At 37.3% G+C, this 22,169-nt stretch overlaps 1 protein-coding gene across 2 annotated transcripts in view; it reads right to left on the reverse strand.

Annotated features, from left to right (window-relative positions):
- Nucleotides 1-12,684: 12,684 nt before the first annotated feature.
- Nucleotides 12,685-22,169, reverse strand: part of LOC137391377 (tubulin alpha-1A chain) — a 50,884-nt gene continuing 41,399 nt past the window's right edge. Inside the window, exons 1-3 of one of the 2 annotated variants that reach the window (XM_068077832.1) lie at nt 14,437-14,558; nt 14,083-14,305; nt 12,685-13,981 (exon numbers count right to left, since the gene is read on the reverse strand). In XM_068077832.1, coding sequence (XP_067933933.1) covers nt 12,852-13,981; nt 14,083-14,305; nt 14,437-14,439 — 1,356 coding nt within the window. In that variant the 5' untranslated portion in view covers nt 14,440-14,558 and the 3' untranslated portion in view covers nt 12,685-12,851. Of the gene's footprint in view, nt 13,982-14,082; nt 14,306-14,436; nt 14,559-22,169 lie in introns of those variants that run through there. The other variant, XM_068077833.1, reaches the window with a different exon arrangement.

The raw sequence follows: 22,169 nt of genomic DNA on the forward strand, positions 1-22,169 counted from the left end.
ACCTGAAAGCTACTCAACCTTAGTAACAGCCTTAGAAGCTCGCGTAGACGACTTATCGCTAACTAGCGTACAGCAAGCACTCTTGAACGAAGAGCAACGTCGAGAGAAAAATCTGCCTACCACTACGAATGATCTTGATGCTAGAAGACAGACTACTCCTGATGTCGCCCTGACAGCAGGTAGATATGGCAGAAAATTGAGTCTCACTTGTTACGAATGTGGACAACTTGGGCACATTAGACGTAATTGCTCAAGGCTAACCCAAAAATCGATCGGTCACAGAACTCAGGAACATAAGGCCAAACAAGCTGCGGTGAAGGATGACGATTTTGCCTTCATGATGAATGCTGGTAGCTGTGAACAGTCTGATACGGCCAAGCCTAATCGTTGGCTAATAGATTCAGGAGCTACTCGACACATGACTCCTGATAGGGTGAAATTCAAGAGCTACACCATGTACAGTACACCAGAGAAAGTTGCTCTTGGAGACGGTCATATAGTTGACGCTATTGGGGCAGGAAATGTAGAAGTTCTTGTCAAAACCAGTCGAAAGGTAACCAATTTATGCACCATACATGATGTTCTACATGTACCTGACCTGAAAGCTAATCTGTTTTCTGTGAGGTCTGCTGCAGAGAGAGATACCATGGTACAATTTGGTCATACGCGCTGTTGGCTAAAGAACAAACATGGCAAAGTCAAGGCTATGGGGACTTTGGTTGATAAACTGTACTACCTAGACACTGAAGCACCGAATCACAATGCTTCCGTTGCGCAAACTGACCTATGCCATCAACGCCTTTCTCATGCTGGTATGCAAACTATCCAACATGCTTACCGTAACAACCTAGTCTTAGGTGCTGATCTATCTAATGTGCATGCAAATATTTGTGAACCTTGCATCATGGGTAAAATGTCTCGCAAGCCTTTTAAATCTGTACCTGTAAGAAGTACTAGGCCTCTAGAGTTAGTACACTCAGATGTTTGTGGTCCAATGCAAAACGTATCAATAGGTGGCAGCCGATATTTTGTATCCTTCATTGATGACTATACCCGCTTTGTACATGTGTATTTTCTCAGAGAAAAATCTGATGTCTTTGACAGGTTTAGAGAATTTGAATCATTAGTGACCAACCAAACTGGGCTCAGGATTGGCACACTACGTAGTGACGGTGGTGGTGAATATGTCAATAGTGACTTTGAACAATATCTAGTGTTACAGGGTATACATCACGAACTGACCATTCGATATTCTCCTGAGCAAAATGGAGTGGCAGAACGGTACAATCGTACCATTTGCGAGTCAGGTCGGGCTATGCTAAATCAGTCTGGTCTACCTAAACGTTTTTGGGCAGAAGCAATCGCAACCGCCGTATATGTCAGGAATCGTCTACCTACGAGTAGCCTAGCCATGAAGACAACTCCGCACGAGATGTGGTATGGCAGGAAACCTGCAATTAGTCACCTAAAAGTGTTTGGATGTGTCTGCTATGCTCATATACCTGATCAACTTCGCCAAAAATTGGATGATAAGGCAGAGAGTATGGTATTCGTTGGATATAGCACAAGGTCTAAAGGCTACAGACTCTATGACCCTCGTACCATGAAGGTTGTCACCCGAAGAGATGTTCAATTTCACGAAAAAAGGTTTGACCTCCTAGATGAGCAGACAACTCCTAAGCCAGCTCAGAGTATAGATATAAATGTGACACCAACGCCGCCTACGCTCGATAGCTCCTTGGATAGAGTGACACATCAACTCCGACGTTCAGAACGGCATCACCAACCTCCTCAACGCTACGGAATTGATGAGTACGCAAGCAGTATTATACATCACTCTGCATGTTTAGCTGGAGAGATAATCGAACCATCAAGTTACGCGGATGCAATAAACAATCCTCAATCGAGCCATTGGCTAGATGCAGCTAGATCTGAGTACCAGGCACTGATGGAAAATGAAACATGGTCATTAGTGGAGTTGCCCAAGAATCGCAAAGCCATTGGATGCAAGTGGGTGTTCAAAGCAAAATACACTGCCAGTGGTGAGGTCGAGCGATTCAAGGGCCGGCTAGTAGCAAAAGGCTATGCACAGATGCCAGGTATTGACTATGAAGAAACCTATGCACCAGTCGTAAAATATTCCTCTTTGAGAACGCTCTTGTCCTATGCCATTGCTAACGAGATGGTGATACATCAAATGGATGTAGTTACTGCATTCCTAAACGGTAACCTTAATGAAGAACTGTACATGGCACAACCGGAAGGTTTTGTGAAACCAGGAGAGGAAAACTTGGTATGCCGACTCAACAAATCCATCTATGGTCTAAAACAGTCCCCGCGGTGCTGGAACATAGTGCTAGATACATTTCTCAAATCTCTGAACTTTACTCAATCAAATGCAGATCAGTGTGTATACATTCGCAACAATAATGAGCAGAAGACAATTATTGCAGTTTATGTAGATGACCTTGTCATCATTGCTAACCTGGAGAGTGATGTGAAGAAAGTCAAGACCGCACTTGCTAACAGATTTCAGATGAAAGACTTGGGAGAGCTTCACTACTGTTTAGGTATTAATGTTCTGCATCAAGGCAGCACTCTAAAGTTGTGTCAGAAAAGTTATGTTGAACAGATCCTTAGGAAATATGGTATGGAACATGCTAAACCTGTTGCAACACCAGCGGCCACTGATGTTCGACTGCAAAGGGATGATGGAAGCAAACCTGTAGATCCTGTCAGTTACCAATCTATTGTAGGGAGTCTTTTGTACGCCTCTATAGCTACTCGACCAGATATAGCACATTCTGTGGGAGTGTTATCAAAATTCAACTCATGCCCTACAGAAACGCATTTGACAGCCGCCAAACGTGTACTCCGATATTTGAAAAACACTGCTGATTATGGAATGACTTACCACAAGTCAAAAGGTGAAATTGAAGGCTTCTCAGATGCAAGCTGGGGTGATGACTATGATAATCGTCGCTCTACATCTGGGTATGTATTCATGAACAATGGTGGGAGTATTAGCTGGATGAGCAAACAACAAAGCACAGTGGCACTGTCAACAGCTGAGTCCGAGTACATAGCATTATTTAATGCTACTAAAGAAGCTGTGTGGTTACGCCATCTGCACAGAGATGTTACACAAACAACTTCTGCACCCACAATTATTCAAGTTGACAATCAGTCAGCAATATCCATCGCCAATTTTGCCAAAAACAATAAGCGTACCAAACACATGGACATAAAATTTCATTACACTCGCGAAGCGATAGCCGACAAATCCATTGCTACAACGTATTGCCCGACTGCGAATATGTTAGCAGACATATTTACCAAGCCTTTAGCCAAGGACAGATTCATTTATCTCCGAGCCCAGTTAGGTATTTCAGTCTAATGTGCTCGTCTATTACCGTGTTTATTATGTCTATATGTAGGCCTATGTACATTTGGTAGTCATTTACTTCTGTGTCGCAAAAAATGCATGATCTATGTGGGAGTGTTGAAATTATTCAGCCTATAGCTCATGGTTTTTGCATTGTGTCGCTAGCATCTCATTTTATGCTCATTAGTGCATTATGCTATACTCTGGATATAGTTACCCTTTGACCTTTCCTACATTCTCTGTTTTTTGCCCTTGTGAATGACAACGCTGCCTGACCTATATTCTTAGTCAGTTGCTTGCTAACTTCTATATCAATAAAACGCACATCTATCATAAAGGAACTTCAACAATCAAATCCACTGCGAAGGTGATTTTTCTAACAGTTGTAACTATTAGAAAAATGTAACTGGACAGACAAGCACTGAGATGTACAGTTATAAAGTGATAGTGATACAGACGTCTATCCAGTGAGTATGGCCTCAATAAACCACAAAACTGGTGAGAAAGTCAATGAGAATGACCGTGCTAATCTCCCATGGGACTTCTACCGTCGGACTGACAAGGATTTCTTGGCAAATATTGGAGTGGCAGACAAGGAGAAGAAAAGAGCTACCATAACAGATATAACAGATATAACAGTACCCAATGACTGCGGCATTGGGTACTGTTTGGAGTGCAATATTGGAGTGGCAGACAAGGAGAAGAAAAGAGCTACCATAACAGATATAACAGTACCCAATGACTGCGGCATTGGGTACTGTTTGGAGTGCAATATTGGAGTGGCAGACAAGGAGAAGAAAAGAGCTACCATAACAGATATAACAGATATAACAGTACCCAATGACTGCGGCACAGTCAGCAAAAAAAGCAGTTAATTATTCTCCTATTTTGAGAGGAAATTAAAGTGCTGGCATGTAAGAGCAACTGTAATTCCAGGATACCAGTGGATTAATCAATATTATATAGAACAGATATTAACAATTGTTATTCGTTACGTTATGCGTATGGATATCTCTAGCAATCATGATTTTTAAGTGTGCTAGTAACGCTTTAAACGCTGTAAATAGAAGTCATCGTGTTCAACTACGTCCCATTTGAGCGGTTTTGGAAAGAGATTCCAATCTACGGCGTTATCGTGATGGCTGCGATTAATTGTTCGTTTTTGAGCTTTTAAGAGCTTGTAATCACATTTCCACATATTTTGCACTTACAACACAGCAGAGTAAGACATGGTGAACCTTTTGATACCAAATAACTGTAATGTCAATTTTGTTGCAAGTCAACCTTCAACTATAAGAACCTATTTTTACAAACAGCTTCAACATAGCAGCTAGTATCAGTATCATATAATGACTTTATCCATCATGGGTTTCCCTCCATTTTTTCCTTCCTTTCCCATATCTGTTAAGAGATACCGGCTTGGTACCCCTCTAGATATGCTCTGTCAACAGTTTTTTTCAAATTGTACTTTTTTCCCAGTAATGAGCTATCCTGCACAATTATATGGTAATTCTTTATTTTTTCAGTTCAACACCAGTCTATTCAGTACTCGCTAGAAAGCTTCATTTTTAATGTTTTAAGAGCAACTGTTACGCTAATGGATATTTTGCTTTGGAATTTTCCAATTTTTGGTGTCTCTCTTTGGAGAAAAATTAGAGGGTCAGTTAGAACGTTATGAACACAGAAGACGAATGTTAGTGTTTTTGCACAAATAGAAAAAAATCAGCATATTAAGTTCTGTGCTCTGGTTGAGCCAATAAACCATTTTGGTTATCAACATAATCAAATTTCTTAGACTTATGTAGGTCAAAGCACCATTTAGGAATTATGTTGATCGATGTCATCAGTGCAGAAAATCACATGCCAGATATTAGATAAACTCTTGCTTACTGGAGAGAGGCACAAATAGAGAGCCCATGATAAATATTGATTAAAAATGCCTGTAACATTAGTTTTTCTCCTGGCTACTACATAAAATAAGCTAAGTCCTTGACTTAGATATCCGTCCGGTGTTATGTTAGGTAAGGTCAACCATGAAATTTTGCCATAAGATGCAACATAGTTTGTGATTAGCTTTGTGATTAAGTTTGATTAACTATCGCAAAGGAACTACATATGAAATATGTATTTCCCTCATATGAAAATACAGTGAACACAAAAATTAATGCTGAATCAGACGGTCAACTAAATAGCTGAAGATAAATAGTAAAATGTGATTTCAAGTAAAATGTAAATTTTTTTTCAAGCTCACAAAATATGGGTGTACAGGTGTGATTAATTAATTCTAATAACTTCAACATAGTTTTTAAACTGGCTGCTTATAACAAGCTAAAGAAATAGCTTGTTATATACTCTTGATCACATAACTTCATTGGGCAACAAATGCTTGTACATCTAAAAAGCTGTGATTTTGTATGAAGGATCCCTAAAAAAAGCTGAAGTATTTGATTGAGTGTTTAGTGTAGCTACCAAAGGTGATGCCAAAACGAAGGTGTGATGGAGGTCAACGTCTAGATAAGAGTTGGTTAAAAAAATTTCTGCGTAACATACAAAATGAACGTCACTTGAAATAAGTGATAAAACGTAAACACTATTTTAGACATGACCAAATCAATTTTCTTCATAAAAGTTTTGATGTTGAAAATGCCTAAGTCAGTTACGTACTTCTAAAATGTAAAATCTGTGTTAAAAAATTTTGACCATGTCTAAAATAAGTGTTTACATTTCAGAAGTTGTAATCTTTTTTAGATTACGATTGATGAACTTTTACAACGAGAATTCGGATCAACAGAAACTTTTTTATTTAATGTGTAGCCCAGGATTTTGATGGTGCTGAGAAAGCCAAATTAACTGTTGGATAACCTAGAGTTGATTATCTAGATTAGTGTGAACTCGAAAATCCTAACAGATCTTAAGCCGTAAGATTCTAAATCTAACAGTTTCAGAACCAAATTTAAAAAAAAGAGAAATAAAATTTAACTTATGCAAAGAATAGAAAAGGAATCATAACTATACTTAAAACAGCATAAACGAGATGTGATATGATAATGATTAACAGTGTTGGATGACTAGCTTATTGTGTATCAGTCCAATTATACACCAGTCTGTATGATTACAGACCCTTGAGACACTGCAATGCAATACACTACGTAATACCAATTGTAAATAGTAAAACACGACTACACACTACAGACCTGCCAACTGTTGACTTCTCAAGTATAAGATGCTAAGGGCATGTTAAAAAGGTATTTAAAATTCACATTAGACTGAATAATATTTAGCTGAACTCTTTGCATACTACGAGCAGCGTAGCACGGATCGGCGCTTGCGCATGGCCAAGATCCACACCGTGCGGCTCTAGTAGGTCGTCGTACTTGAACAAAAGGAAACAACTAGCTGCATGCGCTGGAGCCAATAGAAAATATGCTTACAACCCATCCAAAGCATAGTTTCGCTTGGCAGAAAACTCATTTTTATCGCAACTTCTTAATAATGACCAGTCGAACCTTGAATTTGGCATATTCTTGAGTTTTGCCGCATTATCTGAGATAACCTAGATCATGAAAAAACTTGTTATCCGTCTTAATAAAAAAAATTCAAAAACAAGTGGCACACAATACAATATTTATAAGAATTTGGTTAAATTATAATCCTTGTATCAAAAAATGCTTCCTGTTATTAAAGAAAAATGGAAACCTCACTTCTTTATAATCTCTGGTCTTGATGAAGAAAGTTGTGGGAGCCATAATTCTTAGAATAGTTTCACGAAAATCTGATTAACATTAGATTAACATCTGATTAACATTAGATTAACATCTGATTAACATACTGTGTAAAAACTTTGCAGACGATAAGCAGTACAAATCAGCCTGATGTCGTTCAATGGCAAACTATTGAAAATGCTGAAAGAAAGCTATATGGTTGGTTTATACCGGATGGTGATAAATGTGTGAAACATTGAAACGTATAAAATACACGCTTGTTAGCAATACATGTTGTTGAAACGTATAAAATACACGCTTGTTAGCAATACATGTCATGAAACGTATAAAATGCATGCTTGTTAGCAATGCATGTTGTTGAAATGTATAAAATACATGCTTGTTAGCTATACATGTTGTTGAAACGTATAAAATACATGCTTGTTAGCCATGTTAGTTTGTTGTGAAAACAGACTCCATTTCTACACATTTGGGTTGACTTTCACAAGTCACGTGATGTAGATGTGTAAAAACAAAAGATAAATTTATGCTAATTTTTTGACTAATTACTGCTTGGTAATTTGTATGATACTGTATAGAGATATTGGCGAAAGAGCATACCAATAGAGAGGAGAGCTAAGCCACAAGAAATGTACACTCACTCAATCAACGGTACACTGAAAAATCATCGGAAATATCAACTTAGAAGAGGCATTAATCAGTAGATCAAGAAACTGTCAGAGGCAACTAAGGAGATTTTCAGGCAGATCAGCAAAAGAAGTTATATTAAAAGCAATTACATGCACACAGCTCTGCGGACCTCTACTGAACACCCCAAAATAACAGGAGTTACTCATCATTTCGAACCAGTGCATTTCAATAACGCATTCAAGTTCACCTAGATACCGACCTAGACAACATTAAGAAAAAAACGACCAAATAAACATTTGAGTTCATTTCCAAAACCAGTTATTTCCATTTTTTGTACTTATTGACTTTTTAATCTTAAATTATACTCTAATAATATGAGTACATTGTTCAATGGATTTTTTGTTCCTAAACTAGTTATTTCTCATACATTACACCCACTAAAATCTTTGTCTTGTTCCAAAACCAGTTATTTCCTATTGGGTTTCATTCCAAAAGCAGTTATGTTTTGTGCTTGCTTTTCAGTTGGTTGTTGAAGAACTAGGTCAGCTTTTTTATTTGTTGACTCAGTTATGTAAGCTATCTTTCCACTTCCTGCGCTTTCATGATGGATGCATCTTCAACAAGTAATTCTACTGTAGCAACATTTAATGAATTTTTGAAAGAACCTGTGCAAATAACACGAGCAAAAGTAAGAAGAACAAAGCGAATGTAGAAGGTAATTAATTTAAAACCTTTTACTGCTAAATTGGTTTGAAACCAAAATTTAACTAAATTGCAGAAGGCAAAAAAATGAACTAATCACATCAAACACAATGCATGTTTGTATTTAGTACAAAAGTTAACTAGTGCTAGTAGTAGTAATCTACTACTATTTTTGCTATTAGCTCTTTTGCAAGCCAATGTATTGGCTTGCACTGTAATATAAGTACAGACCGTAAGCCAATGGATCGCCTTATCAATAGGGTGTCACTTTTTATTCGATACAAGACCCAAAAATTAGTTAGACTAAACAAATTTTGTCTCCATTGAAACAACCTTACTGCCAATCATGTGCAACCAATAATATAATTTTGGCTTAACAATTTCATTGTAAATTATTTTTCAAAACGGCAAAACCAGATCGTTATTTTCATAGATATAAGAAACACAACCCGTTTGTTCAACGCAAAAAAGTTACCAGTGTGAAATTTACTTAAGAATTTTATACATACCGTGTAGAGAACTTCTTTCTTAATAAGATGCAATTTACAGTAAAACGATATACGGTCTGTTTTTATTCTCAAGATATTGATTTAATATCGGTTTTTCGAAAATCCGTTTGAATTAATTTAGGCAGAATAATCGTTTGGTCAGAATTGAATGCGGTAGCGTTAAAGAGTTGAAGTTAAAAGTTAAAGAGCTAAGGTACACTGCACAATAGAAACTCACTTAACTAGTGGTTTTGCTTTATTTTTTCCTCCTAACCTTCTCATTTGTTAACTCAAAAGAGAGAAGTTGTGAAACAGTAAAAAATGCATACATCTGTTTTTAAAACTTGAAAGACAGACTACTTGAGGTCAATTAAATTTTTAATACAGCAGTAAGCCTACTGTTTTTTCTTTGTGGAACACTCTAAAACAACAAAGAAACGACTTGTGCATTCAGCTGGTGACAAAGTAGCTACTTTTTCATGTGCCCACAAGACAAAAGCAACAAGAGTATGCCATGCTAGCAAGCTGACTGCAGTAGATATAGAGCATAACTTTAGTCTTTTGTACAAGTTTAATGACAGGTTAGATCAAGGTAACCAAGTAACATTTTTGCTTACCATAAGCGAAACACAGAGACATTCTTGTACTCCAGAGAAAAAACGTAAAAGAAACAGAAGTGTCTACAAGGTTCACAGTCTTTGGAGAATGTGCTGCTTTTTACCTGGAGAGACGATCAAGCTTCAAAAGATTCTAACATAATCTCCTCAGCTGTGAGGCACGCTCTTACAGAACCATTCAAACATCACTTGAACAGTCTAAACCAACTACAAGTTTTCAGTGATTCATGCTCTGATCAAAACAAAAGCATGTGCATGATGTCTATGTTGCTGGCACTCGCCATATTTTGACCATCCTCTTTAACCCTCTCAATAGATTACACCTTCCCTGTGAGAGGCCACAGCTATCTTCCAGCTGACCATGTTTTTGGAAGGATTGGCCCGAGAAATAAGACAAAATGATACAAAATGTTGCCATCTGACTATGATATAATCTTGGAAAACCATGGCACTGTTTTAAAGTTTCAAGACGATTGGATAGCTAACGACTTCAAAAAGGAAGTAAAAAGCTTTGTAAAGTCCAAAAGAAGCTTAAGAATATCAGATGCCAAAGTTATTCAGCTGAAAGACGGCAAGTTGGCTATGAAAGAAGCTTATAGTGGTATGATGGCAGAGCATACTGTTCTCAAGCAAAGAAAACCGTGGATTCACTTTCGGCCATCAGTTCGAGCTACTAGATCCTGTGTTAAGGCAGCAAAAACTGATGATGTACGAAAGCTGCTAATTGGAATGGGTGCTCCATCAGATGTGTGTGGATTTTATAGTAGAATCCTCTGCTAAACTGCAGGAGATGAAGACGCCGATAGTGATAATGACTGTTAGAGACTTTATGTTGAACATTATGTCATAAACATATAAACTTTCTTTTACTTTATTAATTTGCTATCAAAGTATCTTATCCTATCCTATATACTCATGCTTTTTCTCTTGCATTTATTGTGTTTGGTGATTTATTAGACTAATAAACTAAACATGTCGGTTCACCGCTTGTAACTAGTCTGCTTTAATAATTAGTTCACCTAAAGCTATGGTTAAAGTCAGGCTATTATCTAGGACTTATTTTTTAAATCACTGGTTGCCGATTCTTTCAAGTTAAAAGCAGCTATTTCTAGAAATAACTGTCCTTGAACAAAATGCAGAAATCTGTTGGATGACTATCATGCTTCTTGACAAAATTGTTGAACAAAAAGGAAGTATAAGCTTGCTTTGTCATTTGTCTTGAGAATTAGCTAAAAACTATGCAACTATTCAACAATATTGAGTATACAAAATTTTCTTGTTTGTGAAAAATGCTAAAATCAGAAATGGCTGGTTTTGGAAATGAACTCCTCATTTTCTCATAGGTGAACAGAGACATCTATTAAAGAGAACAGCTTCGATGACTATGCCTCTTTCTCCTTAGACTGTCATGACTCTCATTTGACTGTTGAGACTCATAAATATACATGGGAGTCAGACCTGCCTACCCAAGAGTGGGGCAATGCGTGAGATTTTGTTTTGGGGCAATTGATGTATCAATGATAGTATATATATAAAATTGTGGAAAATGGGGCAAAAATCTCACACATTTTCATTTTTTCTTTGGGGTGATTGTGTGAGTCTCACGCCCAATGTGTGAGAGTTGGTAGGTATGATGAGAGTGTGTGAAAGAGCATGGAGGACGGTTTGTATAACTTTAAACGTCTATTTTAACTGTTGTCATTGTTTTAAAACTTTTTTTTAAATTGTTTTCAAGTGTGTTTTCAAGTGTTAGCCTTGTAGAAATAAAAATGTATCTTTTACTGGTAAATATTGGTACTGCTTGTAGGTTAGTATTTTCGCTAACATCTGTATCAATGTGATCATACAAACTAAACATAGTGAAAAAAACCAATTTACCACCAATGTATGTGTGGTTGCGGAACAATTGTGTATAACAAGATTCCTCCAAATACACACTAACGAGTTGAATGCATCACTGACGACAAAAATAACGGGGAAACAGTCCTAACATAGACAAGTCCAAACCTAAACAAGTCGTAATCTCGATAGAGATCCGAATATAGACAAATAGCGACAATTTATGCTGTACTGTACGTACACCACCGATATCACGGTGGTAGCATTTTGATTATGGAGACTGCAAAGCTGTACGACTAAACTCAAATAACATGTTATTTAGCACAGAGAAGGAAATTTCGTAATATGCCAGGCCAATTTGGCCTAAGCTATAAAACATTAGATGATCGGCAGTGTGTTTACAAGACAATACTATAATTCAACAACGTAAAAAAATAACAAGGAATTATTGCTGTCAATAATGTATCGTTCCATTGAGCGTAATGTGTAGCTGTAGAGCCGTATAGCTTTACAGAGTCCGGCGACAAAAACAAAAACGCTTGTTTCCGAAGAAACATGATTGACATACTGAAAATCTCTAATGGAATATTTTTACTTCGCTCTCAATATCTCACTTTTTCGCCTTTACTCTGCATTTATACAAAATAATATTGATCGTTTGTTGTAGCGAATTTTGTCTTCTTTTAAATGGTGATAATAAAACAATGACAGTGACTGCCAATGACTTCCGTTGGTCGCAGGACTCTGTGAAGCTATGCGTGAACCTTCGAGTTGCTGAAAACATTAGTGCTATTTCATGAAATGGTCGATCGAATAAAGCGAAAATGGGGACATTAATAGCATTAAATAGATGGAGAGGGATGCTCACCACGGCTAAGCTTTTAAAGAAACAAAACAATATCTAATAGAAACACGTACACCTTATCAACTCATACCCTCTCCGGCGTTTGCAAACTAAAAAATGCTGAGCCAAGGTATCACAACCACCTTTAACGCTAAAGAACTTCAACTTAGTTATCCGTAAACCGTAACCGGGCTTTTTACATTTAGCTTGATAACTGGTAGGCAACAAATAGATTAACGGGTTCTACCCCTGAAACACGCGACAACCATTATGCGTGTTAAGTTCTAGCCTAAAAACCTTGCCACTTTTGGAGAACTGCAGATGAGCGGCCACAACTATCATGCTTCAACTACTGTATGAATCATCGAATGTAACCACATCGCATTATTGGCCATTATTGACGCAATTGTTGAACGACTAAAACGGCAGAAATCTGTGTGATAGATAGACAGCAGCACTGGTTAATTAATATTGGCAGTATATTGAAATGACAATCAATGTCTTAAAATTACATAGTACTGTACAACAGTAGAATGCAGCATGATACTTGTACAACGACATGCTGAATGAAACTAGCAAAATACATGCAATGAAGTTGTCATTTCAATGATAAAAATGAGCAGTTTAATACTCCTCGCCCTCTTCCTCTCCTTCACCCTCGACGGAATCAACACCGACCTCTTCGTAGTCCTTCTCAAGGGCGGCCAAATCTTCACGGGCCTCTGAGAACTCTCCCTCCTCCATACCCTCTCCAACGTACCAGTGGACAAATGCACGCTTTGCATACATGAGATCGAACTTGTGGTCAAGACGGGCCCATGCCTCGGCGATGGCAGTGGTGTTGCTCAACATGCAGACAGCTCTCTGGACCTTGGCAAGGTCACCGCCTGGCACAACTGTTGGTGGCTGGTAGTTGATACCGACCTTGAAACCAGTCGGGCACCAGTCTACGAACTGGATGGTTCTCTTGGTCTTGATGGTGGCAATGGCAGCATTGACATCCTTGGGAACGACATCGCCTCTGTACAACATGCAGCAGGCCATGTACTTGCCGTGACGCGGGTCGCATTTCACCATCTGGTTGGCTGGCTCGAAGCAAGCGTTGGTGATCTCAGCAACGGAGAGCTGCTCGTGGTAAGCCTTCTCAGCAGAGATGACTGGGGCATAGGTGGCCAGAGGGAAATGGATACGGGGGTAGGGCACCAAGTTGGTCTGGAACTCGGTTAGATCGACGTTGAGGGCACCATCGAATCGGAGAGAAGCTGTGATGGAGGAAACGATCTGGCCAATCAGCCTGTTCAGGTTGGTGTAGGTTGGCCTCTCGATGTCGAGGTTTCGTCGGCAGATGTCATAGATCGCCTCGTTGTCGACCATGAAGGCGCAGTCGGAGTGCTCAAGGGTGGTGTGGGTTGTTAGGATGGAGTTGTATGGCTCAACAACAGCAGTCGAGATTTGAGGAGCTGGGTAGACGGCGAACTCAAGCTTTGACTTTTTGCCGTAGTCAACGCTGAGACGCTCCATCAAAAGAGAGGTGAATCCGGATCCAGTGCCACCGCCGAAGGAATGGAAGATGAGGAACCCCTGGAGTCCAGTACACTGGTCAGCCAGCTTTCTGATTCGGTCGAGAACGAGGTCGACAATCTCCTTGCCAATGGTGTAATGACCACGAGCGTAGTTGTTGGCAGCATCTTCCTTGCCAGTGATGAGCTGCTCCGGGTGGAACAGCTGTCGGTAGGTGCCAGTTCGAACCTCATCTAGAAACGAGTTCGAATATTGTATATTCATGTATCAACTAAATGAGTGATTTGGAAACAAATCTACAAAGCAAATGAAAAACACTAAAGAGACAACTCACCGACAACAGTTGGCTCCAAGTCAACAAAGACAGCTCTTGGCACGTGCTTGCCAGCGCCAGTTTCGCTGAAGAAGGTGTTGAAGGAATCATCACCCCCTCCGATGGTCTTGTCAGAGGGCATCTGACCGTCTGGCTGGATTCCATGCTCAAGGCAGTACAACTCCCAGCATGCGTTACCGATCTGGCAACCAGCTTGTCCGACGTGGATAGAGATGCACTCACGCTACAAAACCGATTGTCGATTACACGCCAAGCCAGCTTGTGAAAAAAATTATTGTAGTAATCGACCAATCAAACGGTTCTTTTTTTCAGTTTGTAACGTTTAAGAACTGACGTAGAAACAATGACACTTACCATGTTGATAAGAGTTGAAGATTCTTCGCTAGAAAAGAGGAGGGAATCAGCGGCTTGCAGACGACGTTTATTGTCAAGCAAGATGGCTAGTGATAGTAACGCGGCGTGCCGCTAGTTTATATAGTTGCAAATAGTGATGTCACAGTAATAGCGATGCTATTGGTTGATTTTAAAATTTGATTCGTGCCAATTGGCGTCGCTACGCGCGTGACCAAACGCCTTGAGAACGGTTGCTTAGCGTTTGTAACTAGTCAATCAAAACAGCATCAAACAACAGTCTCGCCGCGCTCGGCTTCCGACATCGATGATTTGCGAACTGCGTACAATAAAACCTGTCTCCACCTGACCCTTTGACTAGCCCTAGTACTATGAATTGATTTGTGTAACTTCTTAGGTAAAACTAATTAATAGCTGAATTTTTTTTGAAGCTTTGGTAGGCATGTACTGTATTGGTATGTATGTTAATTGTCTAAATTTGTAGTTAAGACCCATTTTACTGCACTTAAGATACTTAGTGTGAGTGGATATCATAGAAAACCCTAAGACTGCGCTAAACATTATTACATGGCATGGGAAGTTATTCGATGACAGTCTAAACAATTGACATTCACATTTATCTCATATAATCATATATGAAGCACTAGTTTTATTGCACATTAAAAATACAATCTTGTGCATTCACAAGTTCCATTCAGTCTTGCATCAGCTCAAGATCTCATGACATCAAAATATACAGTGCACATCAAATTTTTGATGTGCGCTGTTGGGATTGATGTTTAGATTATATAGGTTTCCAGAAAGTTACTGAAGAATGAGAAATATCCTTGAGTGCACCAAAGTATAGGCTAACAATTTGATTTTACAAATCGAGTTTAAATTCTGTCATAAACGTTGGCAGGTTGCTAAACCGTAGACAGTTGCAGACAAGCTAGTACGCTTAGTTACACGACCGCCCCGCTAGCCAATATCGATTGCATGGCGCAACGTCCTACGCAACGTGACTCACAGCGCACAGGGGATTTGAAATTATTACTCGTAGATTGAAATGGGCTAAATAGCCCTAAGCCTACCAATACAAATACATCCAACTAGATTGGCTCTTGACTAAAGCAAACAAAGAACTTGTATTGATTGGTTTAAGAGACAAAGAACTGTTGTGAATAGAAATTGCAATGTGTCGTTGAGATCAGCCATATGTCCCTACCGGTGAGACAGGCGCTAGTAGATAAGGGTAGCTGAAGCAATCCTAAGTGACAGTATCAAGAGAGCTGTGAATATATATAAAAATTATTGAAAATCATAATGCTAACAAATACTTGATGGTTGAATCTTTATCTCTACCCAACACTTGAGAACACAGTCAAATATGTATTAGTCAAAAATCCAGGCTATGAAATTAGCTGTCATAGCCTGGACTTTTGTGGCTGAGTATAGGTCTCCATTTTTATACAAATTTAGACATACTTGTACCTATACCTAAAACTGATATAGCATTGGCATGCCACAGAATTTAGCTACAAACAAATGAATACTGCAGTTGAAATTACCTCCACCCACAATTTACCAGCATGGCATGAATTGGCATTGAGTTATCATATACTCCATCAGTCTTCCCCAGATGGCATGCGATGCCAAACAAGAAAACAAAACTTATAACAGTGAACACAGTGCAGCTGATTAGCTGATGCTAAGAGACATCACAAGCAATTTTTAAAGGCTTGTTACTTAATTTTTAAAGGCTTGTTACTCAGGCTTGCGCCTGATCACACATGTGTGATATATTTCTTTTTTATTTCTCTCTATGAAGCTTTGGTAAATGTTATGTTTTATATTCAAGTTTTCCCTGACAATATTATGACTGCCATTGGTGACATGACGATTAGTAGATTCATTAGGAGAAGAATCAGTCAAATTTATCTCCTTTGAGGAGATTGGTTAGATCAGTTGTTCTTAACCTTGTTGGCCATACTCAACCAACCAGTTTCATATGCACTTTCCCTGAAACCTTCTCTATTGGACAATAAAATATGATTTTTTGTCACATTGAAGACATGGGTATATGTTTTACTGGTACACAAAATGAGCTGCGTATCAACATCACTCTGTTCAAAGAACTAAACTAATACAATGCACGAATTCACAAAAAAATTACATATCCTTCCAAAAAGACATGACCTTGAAGATCAGTGTGATTTCTGCCGTTGCCTTGGATAGACTATTTCTGTATTTTGATCTCTAACGAGCCCCTGAGACTTACCGAACCCTTAGGGTTCGATCTAACCCAGCTTAATCGTCGCCAGGTTAGATAGCCCAAATGCACCTGCGTGTCACATGAGGTCTTAGTAAATATGTAGTGAACAAACTTAACGTACAGGCTGGCTTCACCTAGGCAGTCATACCTAAACAACTTCCCAAGGGAACACAAATCTAGTTCAAAGAGGAGCGATTCACTCAAGGCAAACAGCTGGTATGAGAGACCAAGCGCTATTCAAAGCCTACTATTAATAGTAGTCAATAGCTTTGTTTTGTCCATCAATACATTACCTAGGGCTACAAGTGTCACTACAAGTGGCTATTATATTTAAAGTTGAAATCAATAGAGCTTTTCTCTCTTGCTCCTAACTTGTGGGCTCTGGCTTATCATTCCAACCACATTTTGTAGAAAAGACTCCGGCTAAGAAGTTGGTTGTTGTTGTTTGTTACAAACAGCCCGAGTTTAAACAATGTTTGATAAGAGAAGGATGGACATACAAATTAATTTTACTTAATTTGTCTCGTGAAAGAATAATAATTTATAATAATTCGTCTGGCTTGTAGACAAGCAATATAGAGACTCAATATCGACTACGTATAATTATCATTGCTTGCCTTTTATATTCAAAGTATTCTGTAGTCTTGTACAGTGACCAGTTATTAGACAAAAAATATGTAGGCCCTACTTGTACCACAATTAATTTCAGGTCCTTTGTTATCAAACCTAAGTTTATGTGTAGGCTACACAGAACTGAAGCATTCAAGTCAATCTTAACATACTTTCTACTAATGTGGTATTTCGACAGATAGCAAAGTATATTCCTACTCAATGTTTAATTTAGTTTAAAACATGATGAATATAAAACTTAAATATTACATAAAACATGCAAAATATTTAAATGTCTCGTAAAATATTTAAGCAAACCAAAAATGCAAAAAACAGGCGTGTCAGTGTTTCTTATATTACACTCTCGTATAACGCATTGTTATAAGCAGTGGGAAACATGAACGGTTAATAGCATTGGACTGCATAGTTCAATAGGAAGACAGAGGGAGGCAATCCTAAATTTATGAACAAGCCTTTACTGCTGAAATTGTAACATTATTTTTATGTGCTAATATGCAGCTAAATTTAATTTACAAATTATTTATTTTTCAATAACCCATGGCTCTTCAGATTTTTAGAATAAAACTTTCAATTACATAATAACAAACTGTGTACATTAACTGCTCAGTGTACTTTACACGACTCACTTTTTATGAAAATGAATATAAACTATACAAGTTCTTTTGATTTAACACTAGTTTGGCAATTGTAGCACGCCAATGACCAATATTTGGTTCAAAATATCAGACAAGAGAAGGCAACTCCTTTGATATGAATTATGCAACATCAAAATCACTCCTGTGACAAGAAATGTCTTAAATAATTTGTGATCCCGTTATCAGGTTAGAGTTTTGTCTGGTGTATGCCAGCAAAGTTAAAGATTGTGCCACTTTCAGGTTTTGGTTTTCGTATTTTACAAAGTTATTCTCCTGAACATCATCAGTGTGAGTGACATTTCATGACTTTAATATCTGGATATTATTGATGTAAGCCTAGCTTGCAAGACAAAAACCTTATAGAAATCTTACATTGGAATGGCTCACACCTCCAGTTCAGTTACACCACAACCAAAAGATTACATCCCCGGCACAAATCCATATTAATATTCACAGAAAATTACATAAAATTATAGACTAATTTACTGCATATGCTTTTGTCCATAAAAAAACACATCTTGCTAAATTTATGGCTAGTAATTACTTCATACAGGTAATTAGCGATTATATGAGTAAATATGTTACTGTATGACTCAATGCTCATTATTATTGTCATGATAACAGTAATGAAAGACAAAGGTGAAAGGTCATCATCACTTATTAAATAACAAAACAACCCATCAGATCTTCATAGCAATTGACAGAACAAACAATCTTGTTATAATGTTTCAACAAACATGTAGGGGTAAGGCTTACACCTAAGTAAACAAGCGTCTAGGTAACCTCATGGGCGATTAGAGCACTAAGTCTAGACGTTATGAAGAGAGAATGGTTGATGTCATGAAGGGAGAATGGTTGACGTCCTGAAGGGAGAATGGTTGATGTCATGAAGGGAGAATGGTTGATGTCATGAAGGGAGAATGGTTGATGTCATGAAGGGAGAATGGTTGACATCCTGAAGGGAGAATGGTTGACGTCCTGAAGGGAGAATGGTTGACGTCCTGAAGGAAGAATGGTTGACGTCATGAAGGGAGAATGGTTGACGTCCTGAAGGGAGAATGGTTGATGTCATGAAGGGAGAATGGTTGATGTCATGAAGGGAGAATGGTTGACGTCATGAAGGGAGAATGGTTGACGTCCTGAAGGGAGAATGGTTGACGTCCTGAAGGGAGAATGGTTGACGTCATGAAGGGAGAATGGTTGACGTCCTGAAGGGAGAATGGTTGATGTCATGAAGGGAGAATGGTTGATGTCATGAAGGGAGAATGGTTGATGTCATGAAGGGAGAATGGTTGACATCCTGAAGGGAGAATGGTTGACGTCCTGAAGGGAGAATGGTTGATGTCATGAAGGGAGAATGGTTGGTTGACATTATGAAAGGAGAATGGTTGATGTAAGTGAATAAATGAGGTATTCATTAAACGTTAAGGATGCCGTGGGTATCATTATGACATTTTGATAAATTTGAGCAGTAAAAAGCAATAGCCAGTCAGAGATTTCAGTGGATTAGAGACGAATAATTGAGCGGATTAACGACTTGTTTTATTAAGCTCTCAACTCGGATGGTGTGAGAAAATCTAGCAAACGGAGCACAACTTCTGTAACTTTTTATATTGCGTATGGTTGCGTTTGCTCAAAATCTTGACACTGAAATAGCCTTATCAGATCTGATAGCAAGCTGACCGTAAAAGAACAGAAATGACTACTATTTCATATTTATTCATGTGCTATATAGTATATACAGGTTACTTATTACGATATGATCAGTATAAGCTTACACTGACAGCGTAGGCTTACATTGCAGTTCATAATTCTGCTTGATTAACTATTTAAATCTATAGCATGACATGTGAGATCTTGGTAAGTGAAGTGCTCTTTAGATGTAGTTTTATTATCTTTTCAATGAATGGACAACTCCATATAAGGCAATAATTTTACATGAACTATTTGATTTGTGGAATAAATCTTATGATAAATGCGGTGTTGAGTTTATGATTATTCTTAATTCCCCATAGGTGGGCTTGCAATTATGTAGAGTGTATAGCTTACTTCAATCACCTAGGGGAGGAGTATATACATTTTGGAATAATAAAAACTAGCGACTATATTGCTGGTAAGATATGATCTTTCAATATAGCTAGGCAACTACACCATTGCTAATAAGCCATATCGTAGCGTATGTTTTGCGTATAGTACATTGTATTTTTACATTTTCTTGCAGACCATAATCAAAAACTGCCCTAAAGTTATTGTAGGTAAATATAGTTACTAAGGTTAATATATATTGTTTTGTTACAATTTTTAATGATAATGATTCTGATGATATTTACAAAGTGTTTGCATTAGATAACTACTGTGGGTTTCTATTCCTCTCTATAAAATATTTTTGTCTTATGATGCCAATACTGAAACAAACTATAATCATATAATTGCATACCAAAGAATCTTTTACCGCCATCGTAGCAAACAGACTATATTTAGCCATTACTTGCTAATGATTTCACATTACAATTTAAAAACCATTAGTTTCCTTTTTTCTCCTAATTTATTTCAACAAAACATGTCTTTCATGATATGAAATTTAAAAGTTACAGTTTGAAAAAGTTTGAAAATCTTGTTTTTAAAAAGTTGTTTTCTTCTTTTCTCTCAATTCATTTGAACTGAATAAAACACTTTTCCCATGATAGTTTTTAAGTTAGAATGGTAAATGTTGTGTATGTTAAATAAAAATAAATTTTCTGTCCAAAGACTTTTTTATTACCCGGGCAACGGCATTCATCTAGTCTTTGAATGAGCTTGTAGTGAGATTGTAACAAAAATTGCTTTTATAAATTTTAATGCTTGCTCAGGTGTCAGACAAAATATTTGCATCCAGTAACGATGCTGTCGCTCCTTGCGTAAAAAATGGAAAACTTAACAAATCAACTTGAAGGGAAATATTAGCAAATGTCTTCATTAGAAGTGCCACGGTGTTATTTGTGAACTCTGAAAATAATCTTAAAACAAAAACTGAGCAAAACGTGACATTTTCGAAAACAATATCAAAGTACTGAATACATCTAATCATACATCTATTAATGAAGGTAGGGCACACGATCTCAGTCTATGGATTGTTTTACACTCAATCATCTCTGAGGCATAAAAAGATTGTGCAGGTTTCACAATGTACGTCTACTCATTTTCACAGGTGTTATAACATATTGAAATGCCATAGCGCAACTTGAAGAGCTTTACAGACCTGAACAGCATCTCATTCCCATCACTTTCTTTCTTTTTTGCAGCGCTGATATGAGGCAGGGATTACGTGTATGTCACAATTTCCATTTCCATAATTCATTTCCATACTATTTCCATTTCCATAACATTTCCATAATTCATTTCTATATTATTTCCATTTCGATAACATTTCCATAATTCATTTCCATTTCCACAAAATTTCCCTATTTCATTTCCATGATACTTCCATTTCCATAATTCATTTCCGTAATTAATTTCCATATCATTTATATTTCCATACCATTTCCATAATATTTCCATAATTCATTTCCATATTATTTCCATTTCCCTATTATTTCCATTTCCATAACATTTCCCTATTTCATTTCCATATTATTTCCGTTTTCATAACATTTCCATTTTTCATTTCCATAACATTTCCATAATTTATTTCCATATTATTTCCATTTCCATACCATTTCCACATTTCTAAAATAAAATTTCCATATCCATTTCCATAGAATTATGGAAATATTTATGTTTATGGATATGGAAAAGTAAACATTTCCATAATATGTTTAACGCTCCCTGTTATGTATACACTTAACAGTTTAAACATTCTTTCACTTAAATATATACCTATATTGACGTATTAGCCAGTTTAACTTGCCTCTGTTTATAACTTGGATTACGTGTATGTTACAGTTTCCACTTTCATAATTCACTTCCTTTTCCATAATTGATTCCCATAAAATTTCCATTTCCATATTATTTCCGTTTCCATACCATTTCCATAATCAATTTCCATAACATTTCCATAATTCAGTTCCATATTATATCCATTTCCATAACATTTCTATAATTTATTTCTATAAAATTTCCTTAATTCATTTCCATATTATTTCCATTTCCATAATCTATTGCCATTTGTTTTCATATTTCTAAATTAAAATTTCCATATTAATTTCCATAAAATTATGGAAATATTTATGTTTATGGAA

Source organism: Watersipora subatra, chromosome 3, assembly GCF_963576615.1.
Source record: "Watersipora subatra chromosome 3, tzWatSuba1.1, whole genome shotgun sequence".
Classification (NCBI taxonomy): Eukaryota; Metazoa; Bryozoa; class Gymnolaemata; order Cheilostomatida; family Watersiporidae; genus Watersipora; species Watersipora subatra.